Consider the following 15854-nt stretch of genomic DNA (forward strand, 5'->3'; position numbering starts at 1 on the left):
CATTCTTAAGCGATCTTGTAGCAATCTGATCTCTGGCGAACAAGGACAGTCTCAGGCATGACAGTCCCCTCTAGTAGCTAAAGGCAAGGCTAGACTCTTTCTGTGTGATAATACTGTACTACATATGGTACAGTACACTCTGGCATTTGGCCAAGGCCTTTTACCAAACTTCAACATTACCTGAAGAGTTATATTTATTCTAACATTTATATCACTTAATGCAGTAATATTATCAGGGAGAATATGCCTGCTTTACAAGCAGCAACAAGAAATGTGTTTACATTTAGAGAAACACGTAATCTACACATTATGTGCGTTTTCATAGTTTAATTGTTATTTACTAATTTCTCACGTTGACCTGCTGTTGTTTGTACTATGTGATACATTCATATACTAATGTATAACAGAAATTAGCTGAAACAATTTTCAATTCTCTGTTGGCCATCATTTTCTGTTACTGTTATACTTTGAGGCTTTAATTTGCTTTCCAAATATATTTGCCCAACAACATCAGTACTGCTATAGTAATAACAGTGCCAATATTACAGCATATCTAAATGTAGAAATAGTACAACTGAAAAAATAAACTCCAAGGATATTAGATTAAAATAGGACACTGAATTACTGGAGTGATAGTTAGCTGCTCCATCATCATATCAGATAACCAAATGTCTTCTAGAATGATGGAACTCAGGTTTCCAGGCTTATCAGTTTCCAAATATTGGTATATAGGCTTATCAGCACTATATAGCTTTAATATTTCAAGTGTTCACTATACTTGTGATAGTAAAGATTACCTATCTTGTTTTGAGCCTCTTCTGATACTTCATATAAAATTGTTTTCTTCATTAAATAATTTATTTCTTTAATTCCTCTACATTTGGCTGCTTCTTTCATTTTATTCCTTCTTCTTTCATGTATACCTACCCAAAGTTTTACATCTTTGTAGAGACCTAAAGTTCAATCACTATTCAGGTTCACATTACCATTGTTAGTATTGGTCTAACCCTTAATGTTGCAACAGCATATTTCCATCTACAAAATTCTTGTTCAAGAACCACATAATCATTTTTTAAATAGGACAGTTTTAAGGAAGTCATGGTTTTATATTTAGCTACATATGTATCTATCCTCAACCACATGGGGCTTGCATGGCATAGGTGAAGCATGCCTGATAGCACCTCCCACTCAGTCCACTCCTGCTCATAAGGCAGGGTTACAAGATAAAGAACTGGTCAACTGTCTCTCCAATTAGGTGATATAATAGCATCTGCTGTCAAGTCTAACCTGTCCAGATGTGGTAAGGGCAAGAGCAAACATTGCAAATTCTGACACCCCCAAAAAAATTAAAGATATATTTAACTTTTTGGTTCTTAGAAATTGTCTTCTGTTCTGGCACCCACCTTGCTATGGCCACTGTGTCAGATTGGGGGGGGGGGGGAAGTGTAGATGTCATGAGGAAAAAGGTACATTTGGAATGAAAAACAGTTAGTTATGATTTTTTTTTCCACATGCCCCTTTCCTAGAGAAGTAAACAAATCCAACTAGGTCTGTGATGAGACACTTATGAAGGCATATAAGAGCCCTTCATACCTTTTCCCCTATGAAGAGAAAGACAAAAGTTTGAAGTGTTTATTCCATTATCCAATGTATTATTCCTAGAATGAAAAATGCTAAACCCTAGCAGGGGACGAGGGAGGGGACTACAGGTGAGAAACAAAGTGAATAAGCTGTAATTTATTTAAAAAAAATTTTTAAAAGAAAGAAAAATACTAAAACCTGTTTGTATCCTTAGGAGTTACCAATATCACTCTTAATTTGACATTTGTATGTAGAACTTCTCCCTTCTCATAGGGTTCTGTGGTTTCTGACTTACTCTTTGGCAGAGAGAACAGTTATTGTTGACATTTTATGCCCCTGAGGGAGGAAGATGAATATGTGTTAGCCCATCCCATCATTCTTTGCTGTAGCTATTTAATACCCACTTACCTCTTGGCCCATGTAGCCAATTTAAGCATCCAAACTTGATGTGATCCCCATTCATTTCTAATACTAGGAGAAAGTTCTTCAGGTGGACATTGACATATTTTACTTTAGTATACACACACCCTTAAATTCCCAGAATGATTTCAATATGCTCCATGTATCCATGTCTTCCGTGGGTCAGTTTTCGTAGCTTGTGTTCCTGAACATGAAGTCATACCACTGAACATTGCTCATGAGTTAAATATATATATTTACATATATAAAATATATATATAGCAGAGATACAGTACAGAGGTATAGGTTGTGCTGGCAGATCACAGGCTCTATGAAGATCATGCAGTTCAAAACATAAGAATTATTTGTTTTCATCTTCTTCAGCCACCTGCAAAGATGGAACATTACAAAAGATGAGCCTTACTAGTAACAACTTAAACTTCAAGTGAGTCCTAAAAATACATAGTAATTCACTAGGATTCACAGAACTCATTGAAAGTGAGTTCATTATTTGCACGTGGAGGTGATGTGGGCTAAAATTATGAAGAGAAAATTTCATAAGGTAGTACATAAGAGTTACCTACCAAAGAATTTTCATTGTCTTTTCTCACTTTGACTCATGCACATTTTCTAGATGTATAGCAATATGCATACAGTTAATTGCTGTTGAGGAATGCCAACCTTAGCCTTTTGTATCAATAGTTTTCAGGGTATATGATAGTCAAAGATCCCCAGCAAATAAAAATATTTTACCAGATATGACATTCTAATGTCTGGAGATAGTCTCTAGAAGCTGAACAACAACAACAAAAAAAATCTAACCTCTGTTTCATCAAGATAGCATTATTCACTATATACTGCTTTTCATTTGTTTGGACAGGGTTTCTCTATGTAGCCTTGGTTGTCTTGGAACTAGCTCTGTAGACCAGGCTAGTCTCAACCTCACAGAGGTCTGCCTGCCTCTGCCTCCCTGGGATTAAAGGCATGCACCACCACTTCCTGGCTACTATATATTGTTTTAAAACAATTGAGCCATACAAAGATTATCAAAAGATTAAGCATCCTCAAGGTATGCCATTAATGCTCCTAATTTTTTTAAAGATATTTCTTTACCTCTTAGACTTTATTAAGCTGTTGCCATAATGTAAAAGAGAAAGACTTCCATCTATTTCCCAGACATAATTAGCTCTATATTCTGGTTATAATTCCTTGTCTATTGTCTTTCAGGGATGCATTATAGGTAGTAATGGCACGTGAAGAAAAGATTATAGTGATTTCTATTCACAACTCTTTACAACTTTATTTCTATCTTTACTTATTGCATAGTGTTTTGTGATGGCTATACTAGTCATACTTCATGGTAATAGGATGTCTTCTTAGCAAAAAAAAAAAAAAAAATCTGGTCCTTAATGAGGTTTGTTAGATCCAAGTCTTGCTCTAGCAAAAAATTTGAAAATGGTAATGCCTTTCTCATCTTTTTTTATAAAGTATAACTGAATCTAAAGTATCAGAATTGTAACTTAAAAGTATAATGTGCATTCATCTAAGCACCATAATCTTTAACATATGGAGAATACTATATACTGTGGTTGTTTCATATTTCACATTAAAAAGATGTGTTGAATATGACTCATTCTTGAGATGGATGGAAATACAAGTCCAAAATTAAGAATCAATTTTACTGCCACCACTTTATACGTCTGTTTAAAAGCCTTACTTTTATTTCTTTTTGTCTCTGGGCAGGAATGCTTTCAGTTCATACTGCCAGCTCTACCTCATGCCATTGACCTTTTACGTGATGCCATTGTAAAAGTAAAGGAGGTGCATGATGAACTTGAAGATTTACCTTCCCCACCACCTCCTCTTTCTCCACCTCCTACAACTAGCCCCCATAAACAGACAGAAGACAAAGGGGTTCAGTGTGAAGAAGAGGAAGAAGAAAAAAAAGACAGTGGTGTAGCTTCAACAGAAGATAGTTCCTCATCACATATAACTGCAGCAGCTATTGCTGCAAAGGTAAGTCTGCTGAGAAAGACAACAGTCTGAAACACCCATGGATACATTACTGATTCATCCCTCTGTCCATCCCGTCCTCCCGTAAGTTTAATACTTCTTGAGAAGGAACTGGAATATCCATTAGATTCTCTCACTGTCTCTGTCCTGGTACATATTCTTTGTAAGCACTGAAGTTAGTTTGTACTCTAAGGCACTAAGGATATGCCATTACCTAAGAAGGCTATAGCTACAATGATAAATTGTATAATGTGACATTTAAGAACTTTTCAAAGTTGCCATTTTTAGTAAATATACAATGATTGTGTATTGAGAACATCAAAACTTCACAGATTTTTAAAGAAACAGAAAACAAAAGTTAAAAGACTTAAGATGACTCTTGAAATTAGTTGGAAAAGAGTAATTTAAATTTTCTTGTCTGAGTTCAGTCTGCCTTTGTCTTCACAAGTGCTGGGAGTAAAGGTGTGAACCACACTGAGACTCATAGCCAAACTTTGGACAGAGTAATGGAAACACTATGGAAGAAGAAGGAGATAGAAAGACCTGGAGGGGACAGGAACTCAACAAAGCCAAAAAAAAAAAAAAAAAAAAAAAAAAAACAAAAAAAAAAACAGGCCTACGGGGTCCTACAGAGACCAATACATCAACCATGGATGGTACATGGACAGGACCTAGACACCCTGCCCAGAGGAAGCCCATAGGATGTTCAGATTCCAAGTGGGTTTCCTAGTAAGGGGAACAGGGACTGTCTCTGACATGAACTCAGTGACTGGCTCATTGACCACCTCCCCCTACGGGTGCAGACTTGCCAGGCCACAAAGGAAGATGATGCAGCCATCCTGATAGGCTAAGGTCAGATAGAAGATGAGGCAGTCCTCCCCTATCAGAGGACTGGGGAAAAGGGTATAGAGGGAGAAGAGGGAAGTGGATGGGACTAGGAGGAGACAAGGAAGCAGGGATACAAAGTGAATAAAATTTAGTAAATAAATTAATTGATTTTAAAAAATGTTGTCTGGTATGAAGGTACAGAAATCCATAAAGGCCAAAGCAACAAGATGATTACCTTCCACTAAAAATTTTAAAGACAGGTCTTTTAAGAAGCTTTTGAATTTTTCTCAACTAAATATTTACTCAAATATTGCCATACACAAATTATCCTAGTGGTATAGAGAAGTAATTAATATATTTTCCTTTTAATTTAATAAAGTAATTTAAATATTAAGATGACACCAAAGTTTATAAATTTTCTTCAACTTAATTTAGAAATAAAAATAGTTTACCATGAGCTATTTGAATAAATTTGGTTATTTTAATATCACAGAACATGACTAATATTATTTACACCTAGTAAAAATCAGCTGCTTTGTTTTAATATTTTTAGAATGTAGTATATCCCCTGTGTACTGATAGGGAAGTTCCATCAGGGAGGATTGATCAAAAGGCAGGCAACATAGTTCGTGTCAGAGATATTCCCCCTTACACTAACTAGTGGACCAACATGAAGCCTGAGATGCCCATCGGGCTTAGAGATTTTTCATATGGCTTAGTTCTGAATTCCTTATTAAAAATAAATAGACTAGCATCACATAGAAATCCTTATCAAGTATGTTAGGTAATAAATAGATGGTTCTTTCATTGAACACTACCTGATTCTGTTTGTAGGTCGTTAAATAATCTGTTAAATCCTAAACATGCAATTAGGTAGTGGCACCAATTAACAAAATAGGTATATTTTAAAATCATTATGTGTTCTTTCTTTTTTACCCTTAAGGGTAAAAAATTCCTTTACAATTTTGGTTGTAAAGGAAAAAAATACTTACAACATAAAAAATCAAAGCTGATTTTGTCACTTTGAATTTAAAATTTTTGGCACTTCATTGTTCCATTTGTTTTCACTTTTTTCTTTTAAGTCATTTTGCTTATGTAGTTTCATGTTTTGCTCTCATTGTATTCATAATTGTTATGTGTTATACATTAGAAGCATCCATTCTACACCAGTCCTGCTGTTTTCATGGCACATCATGGGCAGCCTATCCCTGGTCTCATCAGTTATTCCCATCATCCAACAGGCAGTGCAGATGAACGGGTAAGACAATGCATTTTGAATAATGATTTTGGAAATATATATATATCATATTTCCTTTATTTGGAGGTGGCCAGTAACATATGAAAGATGAGTCATTTTATTGTGAAAGATCTTCACGGTCATTGAGTATACCCATCAAGAAATTCATTGCCCTGGAAGTCTGGGTGTTTGGTTGGTTGGTTGATTGGTTGGTTGGTTTGTTTGTTTGTTTGTTTTAATGGTTTTATTGAATACCCTGTAAATACATTGCCTAGCTTAATATAGATGGACTCTTAGAGGGAGTATATTGTATCTTACATCTAAAAAGCTTGATCAAGCTAATATTTAATTTATAATAGTTTTGGTTTTTTCATGAACTTTCATCTCATTTTGTTTTCCTTCACTGTGTTTTCACTGCAAGTACTGACAGCTTCTTCTGCAAATTCTATGATCATTAATCTTTAGAAGTAAACATGTAAAAACACAGATTCCTTTTTTTACTCATGAGAAAGTTAGATGTAAAATTTAAATTATTAAATATAAATCATTTGACAGTAATTTAGACCATGGATAGAAAAAAAATGTTTCCATCCATTCTGTATGTATGAAGTAAAAGGGAAAAAAAGAAAAAGAAAACTAATTTATCAGATGATACTTCATAATTATAAACATATATAATTTTGGGGCAAACCCAAAAACTTACCATAACTAGTCTTATAGAAGATAACACTATCAAATGTATAATTTAACAAAATTCTATTCCATGAGGCATATCTGATTAAAAATAAACTTGGGTTAGTCAAAAGACTCATAGCAAATTTAAATTGTGGTTAATATAAATATTAGGGAATGTTAGTGAAATATTAGTGAATAAGTGAAGGTACCAGATTTAAAGCATGTCTTTTTTGTGTTTATATACTATAATGCTGTTATAACAATTATATAGATGTTATATAAAATATATATATAAAACATTCTGAGCTTTTGAAATAAAATCATTTCAAGATTCTGCATTTATAAACCATATTATAACTTACAGTATTCTAATAATATCATATCCTCAAAAATTATTTGAGGGCTGTAGAAATGAATCAGCAGTTAAGGGCATACGCTGTCCTTTCAGGGAACCTGAGTTTGATGCCTAGTACCAATGTTATGTAATTCACAACAGCCTTTAACTCCAGCCGAAGTCCTCTGGCCTCTGTTGTCATTTGACCTCATATTCAGTACCTACAAATAGACACAAACATATACACATGAAAAGTAATGACAATAAGTTTTAAAAGGATAATAAAATATAATTTCTTAAGAATTATTTGAATAACATTTATTTTCAGTTCTCCCAATAATTTGCCTATCTGCTACCATTTGAGGTGCATATGAAAGAAGATAATCATCACATACAATCGGTGTAAATTATTGTGGTCTAATTTTCTAGAGGAACTATTTTGAAAATAGCTTCAAAAGGCTGTAAGTGGATGTCTTCATTTTTAGGATCCAGGAACTAATTTATTTGCTGGGATTTAAAACTCATTTGTAAGTAATAGCAGTATTAATTATTTTAACAAGTATTTAGTTTTTAGTTAGAGTTCATTTTTATTCCTTTGCTAAATGATGAATAAGAGCATCTAATGCTTATACCTTGCCTCCAAAGGAAAGAGTAAGGTTCAGTCAATAAAAGAAAAGGAAGATATTTAATATTCTTGGCACTTCTTAATACAGTACAAATAGATTGGTTTCAGGCCCTAAAGAATTTAAAACCTAGCTAGAATTGTACTTGTTACTACTTTACTTTCTTCTGTTCTTATCATCAAAAAGAGAAATTTGATCAATGAATATGCTGACTCTTCAGCGGTTACCAGTAATCTGATTACTATTCACTTCCTAACTTTCAGACTACCTACCCAGTAAGCATTTCCCACTCTCTTTCTAATACTACACAGCAGACATTCCCCTCATATAGTTTGAGTAGGTTAGGTTGGCTTAATATAATCACCATTTCAGTTTCATCATAACACAGTTATTATTTAACTATGTATTTTATTGACTAGAGTATATCAAGTAGGATTCCATGAAGTTTCATACTTGGGAGGCAAAACTGATTCAAAAGGATAGGGTGAAAGGAGTAGTAAATAAAGGAAGAACAAAAAGAAAATATATCCTGTTCTTCTACACTTTACCCAAAGATGACAACTTGTGATGTATACTGGAAAAAAAAAAATAACTGATATGCTTGACAGTCAAATTTATAAGGACAAATAAACTATGATTTTAAGACAAAAGAGAAAAATCTCCTTGGAGATATATAAGAAGAAATTTCATCTCATTAATGAAAATTAAATCTTCTGGAGAAGTTCAGAACAATGATAATGCCTCTCTGCTATCCCATGAATCTTATAGTACATGTACACAAAAATAAATACATATATCAGGACAAAAAATAAATATGTGGAAAGGCCATCAAGAAAGCCATTGTTAATGAGGGAATAATTTTCATATAATTTTGATAGAGGAGTGTAGATTAAAGAGGAATATTGTCTGTTGGAAACATGAATAGAAAAAGAAAAGGAGTTAGGCAAAGAGTATGAGTTTTTGTAATGTTTGTTTATTTCTCATTAGGATACAAACAGGCATCTAAAGCAATATTAATATAATAAATTAAATAACATAAAGACAAACTAAGAATAGGGCAAAACAAACAGAACCAAAGAAAAAGTTCAAGGAACACATATAGATGCAGAAACACACACAAAAATCCCATAAAAACACAAAACTGGAAACCATAATCTATATGCAAAGGACCTGTAAAGGTTGGGAAAAAGCCCTGACAAAGCATTATAAGACAAAGAACCTCCAGAAATACCATGAAGTTTGTTTGTGTTGACAATCCACTTCTGGGCATGTGGCCTAGCCTAAAAGGTGCTTTATATAATTAGTACGACTCCATTGGAAAAAATTAATTTGCAAGTGAATATTAATTGGAGATAGCTTTTGTGTTAGGGATGTGGCCTTGTATCTACTTCCCCTTTCAGCACTAGACCCATCAGGCCTAGACCTATGCAGACCCTGTCAGGCTGCCACAGTCTCTGTCAGTTTGTATGTGCCTCCGTCATGCTGTGTTTCCTTGTTGACCACCACTCCCTTTGGCTTCAGTCTTTCCTCCTGCTTTTCTACAGTGTTCCCTAAGTATTTAAGGGTTGTCTTTGTTGGAGATATCCCATTCGGGTCTGAGTATTCCAAGGTCTCTGCATATTATCTAATTGTTAAGTATCTAATTAGTTCCCATCTAGTGCAGCAGGCTTCCCTGATGATGGCCAGGAGACACTGACCTATGGTTATAACAGATATCATTAGGAGTCATTTTTTGCAATGTTCCTTTTGTAGAATAGTCGTATTTGATTTCCTCTAGGTGCCTGGCATATCTGGTCTCAGATTCATAGCCACTTGAGCAGTGTAGGGGATGGATTCCATCTCATGGGATGGGCCTTAAATTAAGTCAGATATTGGTTGATTGGTCCCACAGACATTGTGCCACTATTGTACTAGTGCATCTTACAGACAGGTTTACTTTTATAGATGGAAGAAAGAGTTTGTAGCTGATTTGATGTTTACCTTTCTCCTTTGGTAGTGTGCAAAGTACTTTCCAGTACTCTGGACCACAAGACCAATACTCAGTATTTAAGTGAAGGCTTTAGGTAGGGACAAATTATACCTTCCTTGTTCGGTGAGTTGTATAGGTGTTATCTTCAGCAGTAGGGTCTTAGGGAATTTGTGGAGAGCAACCAATAATAGTCTTGTCAATAATTAGGATTGTTTGGGGTTCCCATGGGGACCCTCTGGCCAATAACTGGATTAGATGTAACCTATTCTAGAAAGTAGAAACTTCATTTGGTGATGAGAGATGTCCAGTTGAGGCACCATCTTACCTGTTATTTGTCAATTCCATTTAGAGCCGCTTCATAATTATATATATTTTAGGAAGTTTCTACTGTATTAGATTTCCATACCCTCAAATGGCCCTAGTTTTACCTGTTCCACTCCTTATTCCCTCTTTCAACACCCCTCTTTCCTCTTCCTCCCTGTTTATCCTCCATTCCAGTACCCCCTCCCATCCATCCATAACTATCTATTCTATTTCCCCTTCCTAGGGTACTCCAATCCTCTCTTCTATTCCCTTACTTTATGCATAATTTCTGTGTGTTACGGAGTGTAGCCTGCTTATTGAAAACATAACATCCATATATAAGTGTATATGTACCATATTTGTCCTTTGGAATCTGAGCTACTTCACTCAAGTGGCTTTTTTCTAGTTCCATCTATTTACTTGCAGATTTCATAATTTCGTTCTTTTTAACAGCTGAGAAATATTCCATTGTGTAAATGAACCACATTTTTTATCTATTCATCCGTAGACAGACATACAGTCTTTTTCTAAACTCTTACTGTTATGAATAGAGCAACAATGGACTGAACAAATGTCTTAACTAGTGCGATATGAAGTCCTTTGTGTATATATGCCCAAGAGCAGTATAGATGAATTGAAAGGAAAATCTATTCCAAGCTTGATGAAACTTTTCACACTGATTTCCACAGTGGCTATGCATGTATGCACTCCCACCAGCAATAGATGAATGCTTCCCTTTTTCCACATCCTCTCCTGCAGAAGCTGTCATTTGTTTTAGTGATGTTGGCCACTCTAACTGCCATAAGATGAAATCTTAAAGTAGTTTTGATTTTCATTTTTCTAATTACTCAGGAAGTTGAACATTTCTTTAAGTGCTTCTGGAACATTTGTGTTTTCTCTTTTGAGAATACTCTCTTTAGTCTATACCCCCACTTGATTTAGGTTATTTGTTTTCTTGATGTTGAGTTGTTTTGGCGGGGGGGATTGTTTTATTGTTTGCTTATTTAGTTCTTTGTATATTTTAAATATTACCAGATATTAGCCCTCTTTTAGACATGGATTTTGTAAAGATCTTTTCTCAATGTATAGCTCGCTGCTTTATTTGAATGATGGTATCACTTATGAAGCTTTTCAGTTTCATGAGGTCCCATTTATTAATTGTTGATCTTAGTGCCTGTACTATTGATGTTCTGTTCAGAAAGTCTTTTCCTATGCCAATGAGTTCAAGACTATTCCCTACTTTCTCTTTTATGAGATTCAGTGTATCTGGTCTTATGTTGAGGTCCTTGATCTATTTTGAATAGACTTTTGAGTGATCAATATAAATCTATTTCCATTCTTCTACAAGCAGTTATACAGGTTGACCAACACCATTTGTTGAAAATCTGTCTTCATCTTTTAGTTAACTTAGCTAAGGGTTTATCAACTGTCTTGATTTTCTCAAAGAACCAACCTTTCGTATTTGTTTGTTTCTGTTTTATTGATTTTAGCTCAGAATTTGATTATATCTTGCCATCTCCACTTTTTCAGTGTTATCATTTTTATTATTTGAGTTTTCAGATGTGCTGCTAAGTTGCTAAGAGAGCTCTCAAGTTTTGTTTTGTTTTGTTTTATGTAGGCGCTTAATTGTATGAATTTGCCTCTTAGAACCACCTTCATTGTATCCCATTGGTTTGGTTATGTTGTAGTTTCATTTTTGTTCAATTTTAAGTTTTTAATTCTTTTTCTTAATTTCTGTCTTGACCTACTTTTTTTTCTTCTTTAGTGAGTGGTTCATTTTCTATGCAAATGAATGCTTTCATCTCTCTCTCCCTACGCTGCTCTTGAGTAACCTTTCTTTTCTGTCCTATTGTCATGAGAACTGGGTATGTCCTATCTCTTTTTTTTTTTTTTTTTTTTTTTGGTCAAATGTATTCTGTCAATTTTTTCTATAATTCACCACTTTATCTGTCTCTCAATTAGATATCACTTTCAAACATTGCTGCTTCCTTCTGTAAACTAACCTTACCTTCATTGTTTGGGATTAAATGTGGATACTAACGACATGTCTGTATTCTACCCAGATCATACTATAATCCAGAACATGTCTGTATTTCTAGCCAAATCACATAGACCTAGGTCTTTGGATGTGATCTCTTTCCAGAGCAGTCACATTGCTGGATTAAAATTCCTCCACATGAAGTGATAAATTTGATTAAAAAAATACCTGTATTTAAGATTACCTCTATTATTTCTTACTTTGATTATATATTTTGGAATAGGGATAATCATATCAGTCTTCACAATGGATATAACCTAATAGCCAACATTTATTAAATATTTACTGTTTCAAACTGCTAAGTAATTTACGGACATTATCATATTTAATCATCAAAATAATAAGGAAGCCAGATGCTATAATTATTCTCAAATTTTTGATAAAAAAGATACCTTGCTGAAAATGATATACTTATTAGGGTCCTAGCAGAAGTGAGATTGTACACTTAAATAAATAATTGAGATTTTTTTAATAAAGGCAAATATGTTTGGACTGAATTTAGAGAAATCAGAAAGGCAATATGGATTCCTGTGGAATTAGTAACCAATCAAAACAAAACAAAAAAAATCCTGCTACTCCTCTTTGAATTTTGCTTTTAAAAAAAAAAAATCCTGAGAATTCCAAGAACTCTATTGCCCTACAGAGAAAGAGCTATATATACATGAGCAGAACTATGCCCTGTGCTTGAGAGGCACATCTAACCTCTGATGAACTTGGCTAGAGGTGAAGTGAGGAACATAAATACAAAGCCTCATTCTCTAATCATTGGTCTCACCTTGACTGGAACCCAACTAGAAATGAAGGAGCACAAAACAGTTGATGATGTCCACAAAGGCCAGTTAGAAGCAGAGAGGGTAAAATGTTGGGAAATAAAACACTACAAATCTAGGAGTTTCTTGCTCAAGAATTCAAACTACTAAGTGGCAGAGCTAGTTATTGCATGACTTATATTTCCTCCTAACCACAATGTTAGACTACTCACTAACATGTTTCATGATATTTCATTCGTCAGAAAAAAAACTCTAAATGTAATAATGTCTGGATCAAATATTACATCTGCTTACATATAATAAGTGGCACACCAGCTGTGTTCAACAGTAATGAGAGTTCAACAGCAAAGATTGACAACAACAACAAGATGTAGGTACTGACTGCTCTTGGCCTTTTCATAATGTTAAACTATAGTCGTTCTTGTTTAGATTCCAGACTCCATCATTTCTCGTGGTGTTCAGGTGCTCCCACGAGACACAGCCTCCCTTAGCACTACTCCTTCAGAATCACCCCGTGCTCAGGCTACATCTCGCCTCTCTACAGCTTCTTGTCCAACACCAAAAGTAAGTACAGGCCCTTGCATCTTATACTTCTCTACTGTGAATTCTGAGAAAGCTAACAGATGTCCCCTGCTAGTCAAGGCTGGATTGCATGCAAAATATTGGTTAAAGTAGATGGAGTACATGATAGCTACCAGCAGCTGTCGCATATATTATTTGGAGAGTAGCTATTTCAGACAGCATGCCTACTCCTACATCACAGGTAAAGACAGCACTTTCTATGACTCCTGTTCTTTGTAGTAGACCTGTTATTTTTTAGGAAACTTACCAGTACAGGTGTAAAAAACTATTCTGAGGATGAATGTATTTCTGGCCAATAATCAGCAATATTAACAAAATATTATGACAAAGGGGATTTTTAAATAACAAAAAAGAAAGAAAGAAAAAGAAAACTAAGGCTTGGGTACCTAACTGCTTTGGTATCATTCCAAATTATTTTTTTTAAACAGACTCAACTTGGAATGTTGCTGCCTATTATTTGAAAACAAAACTAAATTTGTTAGAAAGAAAGTTTTAATGCCAACCTATGGGAGAGGGAGGGAGTTTCTCAGTTTTTATTTTTTACAGTTTGTCTCTGAATTGTGGTGGAGGGATATTGGACGCTGTTTACTGACTATTCTATGTGTATTATTAAGTAATCAACAAGCTTAAGTACTGTTATGTACCTTCTTAAAAATCTCGTTTATTGATAAATCACTCACTTGTTCCTTCAAGTTCCATTTATGAAGAAACCAATATTGTTATCAAAAGATTACTCTTTTATTTAATCAAACATTGTATTAGATATCAAGTTGTATACTAAATTTATTCTAAGACAATTTTCAAACCGCTTTTTTCTCCATTATCAGATTTAAAATCAAGTATATCTGTCTCCCTCAATTCCAAGTTGTGAGTTATAATTCTGTTTGACTAGAAATTATCTCAAAATTATTGATGTTATTTATGAAGTTTGTTTTATGTTATATGACAGATAATGGAATCCTCAGGACAATCTTAGTGATGTTATTTTATATTTATATATTATTGTATTTAGATAAATGTCAAAATAAGTAATAATAATTTTATCACTTAAAAGTTGAGGAAATCTTCAAAGAAGAAAAACTGTGAAAATATTCTAGACATAAAATATATGTTAGTGCTGCTTGAGTACCAGCCACAGAGCTATGATAGTACACATCTGTGATCCAAACTAAAGATGCTAAGGAAGGAGGATTTTGTTTAAGACCCATCTAGGCTACATAGCAATGCCATCTTAAAAAAGATAAATAAAAGTGGCATTGGATGAAACCTAATGATTTTATTAGGGTTTTAGTTGTTTGTTTCTGTAAGTTTTAATTCTGAGTAATATCTAAAATGATACTCTTTCTGTCCATGTACATGTGAGCACTCATTTCTGTAAGTAATGACAGTATTAATCGTAACACGTTTATGTGTGTATGCGCACACATGCATGTATGTGTATGTATTGCATGTTATATCTTTGATTGTGTTTTGATCCTTTAGGATTCCTCCATCTATCGAAAGAAGAATTCTCTGTGTAAAATATACTGTGTTGGTTTTGTTGCAGTTGTTCTTCACTCTTCTCAGTCCAGTGATGATAGTCAAATATTAAAAGATAACAGTTGTTCATGGAATAAATTTTCTCCAGCAAGTATTTAGTTGGTGGAATAATTTAATATTTTATTTTCATCAGGAAATATTTTTATAGCAGATACTATTTCATTATTAACTCTTACTGGAATGAATTCCACTCCTTTTGCTTTGTGGAAGTACAAACATTTTTTAACAAATTGGCGCTTTTTGCCTTTTATTGCCCATAAATAAAATAGTGCATAAGCCCAGGAAATGAAATGGTAAATTGATTCTAAAGAAATGTATGCAGCTGGGTGTGGTGACGCACGCCTGTAATTCCAGCACTCAGAGAGGCAGAGGCAGGCAGATCTCTGTGAGTTCGAGGCCAGCCTGGTCTACAAAGCGATTCCAGGACAGCCAAGGCTGCACAGAGAAACACTATCTTGAAAATAGGGAAAGGAAGGAAGGAAGGAAAGTAGGAAGGAAGGAATACAGTTTATAGTGCACTCAAGTTCTGCCATGAAGATGGTATTCCAAAACAGGTTCAATGAAAGAGTAAGTCTGTAGCAGAGAACTTCTTTTAAATGAACATGCTTTACAACTAAGCTCAGTGCTCAATTTCAGGTATGACAAACAGCAAAATCTGTAGAAACCAAAACAAACAAACAAACAAAAAAAGCTTGAAATAGAAAATAATAACAAGACTAAAAAAGGGGGAGAGTCCAAATTTTTAGTGCCCTCAAATTTTTTAAAATATTGATAAAACAGAGAATATTTTAAAGACTGATTTTGTTATCTTTTCTAAGCACTTGAATTTTAACATTTTACAAGGTTATGTAGATTGTAGCCACATATTCCGTTGTGCTATAAAAATTAGAAGAGAATTTTATGATAGGCACAAGGAAAGGGAATTTGTAAATAAAGTTATCAGGAATTTTTGTTATATTTAGA

The 15854-nt window shown here is 34.2% G+C and overlaps 1 protein-coding gene across 25 annotated transcripts in view; it reads left to right on the forward strand.

Moving 5' to 3' along the window:
* The window catches only part of Gphn (gephyrin), a 416220-nt gene that overhangs the window by 222571 nt on the left and 177795 nt on the right, over positions 1–15854 (forward strand). For 13 of the 25 annotated variants that reach the window (XM_060387712.1, XM_060387715.1, XM_060387716.1 and 10 more), the window contains 3 exons: positions 3724–3996; positions 5972–6079; positions 13200–13334. In XM_060387712.1, coding sequence (XP_060243695.1) covers positions 3724–3996; positions 5972–6079; positions 13200–13334 — 516 coding nt within the window. The remainder of the gene's footprint in view (positions 1–3723; positions 3997–5971; positions 6080–13199; positions 13335–15854) is intronic. The other 12 variants (XM_060387718.1, XM_060387728.1, XM_060387722.1 and 9 more) reach the window with 3 other exon arrangements.

The sequence above is a fragment of the Meriones unguiculatus genome, chromosome 7 (genome assembly GCF_030254825.1).
Source record: "Meriones unguiculatus strain TT.TT164.6M chromosome 7, Bangor_MerUng_6.1, whole genome shotgun sequence".
Classification (NCBI taxonomy): domain Eukaryota; kingdom Metazoa; phylum Chordata; class Mammalia; order Rodentia; family Muridae; genus Meriones; species Meriones unguiculatus.